Source organism: Orycteropus afer, unplaced genomic scaffold, assembly GCF_000298275.1.
Source record: "Orycteropus afer afer isolate SDZICR_OR568_19922 unplaced genomic scaffold, OryAfe1.0 scaffold00524, whole genome shotgun sequence".
Taxonomy (NCBI): Eukaryota; Metazoa; Chordata; class Mammalia; order Tubulidentata; family Orycteropodidae; genus Orycteropus; species Orycteropus afer.
Genome location: NW_006922111.1, coordinates 481,188 through 484,421, shown reverse-complemented (window position 1 = coordinate 484,421; position 3,234 = coordinate 481,188). Strand labels below are relative to the sequence as shown.

General features: G+C 58.8%; 1 protein-coding gene across 1 annotated transcript in view; it reads right to left on the bottom strand.

Annotated features, from left to right (window-relative positions):
- FBLN1 (fibulin 1) overlaps positions 1 to 3,023 on the bottom strand; it is a 99,054-nt gene extending 96,031 nt beyond the window's left edge. Inside the window, exon 1 of the mRNA XM_007955644.1 lies at positions 2,926 to 3,023. Coding sequence (XP_007953835.1) covers positions 2,926 to 3,014 — 89 coding nt within the window. The 5' untranslated portion in view covers positions 3,015 to 3,023. The remainder of the gene's footprint in view (positions 1 to 2,925) is intronic.
- Positions 3,024 to 3,234: the final 211 nt, after the last annotated feature.

Here is a 3,234-nt window from a genome sequence, read left to right as displayed (position 1 = left end):
ACTTCCGTAGTGATACTGCCTCGGAAACCCAAGGAGGGGTCGCTATGAGTCGGGTCCGACTCGACGGCACATAACAACAACAACAACAGTGAGATCATGGCAAAATAGTGCCTTGGAGGTCATTAAGTCCCACCCAAATGCAGTGGCAATGACCCCTCCTGGGGCTGAGTTCACCTCAGAACTGCAGCAAACACCCACTGACTGGCCTGGGAGGGTCCCTGACCTCCACAGAGGACTTGTCACAAGTTAGGTCAGGCATCACGTGTGACAAGGGCCAGGAGGGACCAGGCCCTGGTTCGGCTGCCCGCCCCAACTCTGCCTGACTCCCCGGGTGGGTCACCTTGGCAACATGCTGTCCCATCTGGACCTCAAGTGGTAAACCAGTAAACACGCCTGGCAGCTAACCAGAAGGTTAGAGGTTCAAGTTCACAAAGATGCCTGGGAAGAAAGGTCTAACAATCAACTTCCGAGAAAGCCAGCCCCTCGACCCCCAGTGGTGCACAGGTCTGCTCCCAAACACGCGGGGTCCCCATGAGTCACCCGGGAACTGGTGCTGGTGACAGGGAAACTCCCAACATCCAAGCACAGGTTCCCCAGGCCTCAGTGGACGGACTCCACCAGGAACAGGTTGAGGGGCCGGGGAACCCAGACTTTGTGTGCTTCCCCAAGAGAGAGGAAATTACCTCTCGGCTGTTCAGGGGCTGGTCCTCACATTTCAGGAAATCTTCTCACCATGGAATGATTTAAACATGACTCTGACGGAGATGGAGCTCACAAAACAAAGGCCGGCTGCACAGGTGGAAGGAGTTGCCTGTGTGCCGTGAGCCCCGCCCCCCGGGGAGGAGAGAGAACTCCAGGAGAGAGAACTCCAAAATTTACCGAAGATACTGGAGAGTCAAAGCCGTAACAAGCTTCAACACCCACGGCCGTGGCACTGGCTCCGACCCGTGGCAAGCCCACGTGTGTCAGGGCAGAGTCTCCATGGCTGTGGCATTGGGAAGCTGACTCCCAGGCCTGTCTTCTGGACAGGTGCTGGGTGCATTTGAACCGCCAACCTTCTGCTTGGTGGCCGAGCATTTAACCATCTGTACCACCCAGAGAACAAACCTGTCCTCGTTGTTGTTGCTGTTGAGTCATACAGCAACCCTACAGGACACAGCAGAACTGCTCCCTAGGGTCCCCAGAATGTAATCTTCACGGGCGCAGATCACCAGGGCTTTTCCGCCTTGGAGTGACCGGGGTGTTCAAACCACTGACCTTTTGGTTAGCAGCCGAGCACTTAATCACTGCACCACCAGGGCTCTAACATCCAGATTCACAGGTGGACCCCGAGAGCCGCTGAACCTCTCTGGCCCCAGCTCCTTTTGCTCTTTGGGGGCTCAGCGGGCTGATGCCCCTTTTCTGGGTTTTCCTAAGTCTTTGATTTCCATAAATACCAGTAACGGTGACTCCCACTGTTTGGCACTCTGGCCCTGGTTTCACATGTCACCTCCCATCATTACCGCACCCGAAAGGAAGGTATCATGATCCCCGTTTTACATTTGGGGAAACTGAGGCCCAGAGCTGGCTCGGGTCAGACAGCTAGAGACTCCACCCAGGTCAGCCCGACTCCGCAGCCCTCACTCTTCCAAGGCCCGGGCTGCCTCTCAGCGAGATTTGAAAACAATGCGTGGAGCCAAGCGCTGGCTTCCTGACAAACGGCCCCTGGGCGGCCCCACTGACATCTCCAGCACTCCGCAGAGCCGAGAGCCATCAGCTGCTCTGTGAGCCCTTTCTCGTCTTCCAGTCTGACAAGCCCCATCTGATCGTTCTCTCGGGTCTGCAGGGAGGGCTTGGGCCTCTCAGGAATTCCTCAAGGTTTACATCCTGTGCTAGGGCTGACGGGCGGCCTTCACGCAACGCCAACTTAATGCACAGCCCCAAATAATCAAACGAGACCCCCTGTCACCCCCACACATTCCTCCCAGGACAGCCCCCACCAGCACATCACGGCTGCAGGGCCAAGGCCACCAAGAGTCGCCAGAGAGGAGAAGGCGAGTGGCGGTCAGACGGTGGGCTGCACCACACATCGCCCTTCCAGCCCCAACCCTAACAGGAGCACTGAGCAGCCGTGAGCCCCCGGGTCTACACAGCGGGATCCCTAACAGGGCAAGGAGATCACGCGCAGTTGCAAAGTGCCCCGAGCTCTGCGTCTGGGTCGGTGAGCACCTGCCAGTTTCTCCTTTCAGCCCAAGCTCACGCTCTCCCAAAGCTTCGAGGGCCCTGCAGTCAACGTAGGGAGTAAGCTGTTGCCCGAGTCCGACTCACGGCGACCCCGTGTGTGTCAGCGTAGAACATGGGGTTCTCGGGGGCAGAGTTTTCAGATGTGCCTCTGGGTGGACACGGACCTCCAACCGTTTGGTGAGCGGCCGAGTACCTAACGGTTTGTGCCACCCAGGGACCAATGTAGGGAGAGATGAATAAGGAATGCTCAGTCCAGCGGCTGGCGACTGCAGACGGGGTCTGGCAGAACGGTGGGCTCTGGGCCTGGCTCCTCCGTGTTTGTCTTAAGACCATCCCATGATTTTCTTTGCAAAGGACCCCGGCCATCACACGGACCCACCTGCTCCTTCAACAACCCCCTTTTTCTTCAGAGGAAACTGCCTGGCCCACAGTGGCCCATCCACGGCCAAGCAGGCTGTGGACCCAGACCCTCTGGCTTCCGGTCACAAGCTGGCCCAGCCCAGGGAAGGGACACTCCGTCACAGGGCAGCACAGTGGGGCAGCCGTGTCCTGTGCAAGGAGGCTGAGGGCCGGGGACAGAGCAGCCGGTGGAGGGACACAACTTGGGCGGGCTGTCCCGGGTGCCCAGCCGCTCTCTGCGGTGGGCACGTCCCGGCCCCTCCTCTGTGCTTCCCCTAACAGACGCCGTGCTGGAAAACGCACCTGCATTCTTTGGACTCCGAGGTGTAGGGCAGCGAGCAGTCTTTCTGCTGAGTGGCCATTTGATGTCCATCGGCACAGCAGGTCTCCATGGCAACATCTGCGTCCACTGTGAGGGAGGAGAACAGGAGGCTAGGTGAGGGTGATCCCTACCCCTCTCCGTGAGATGCTCCCCGTGTGCCGAGGACAACCCCTCCCAGAGCTTCCTCAGGTCGCATCTACGGCACCAGGCCGGGTTGGACAGGGGCAGGCGCCAAAGGGCACTGCCATCTACCCTTTACTCACTCCACACACATGGTTAGCCCCCCAGGT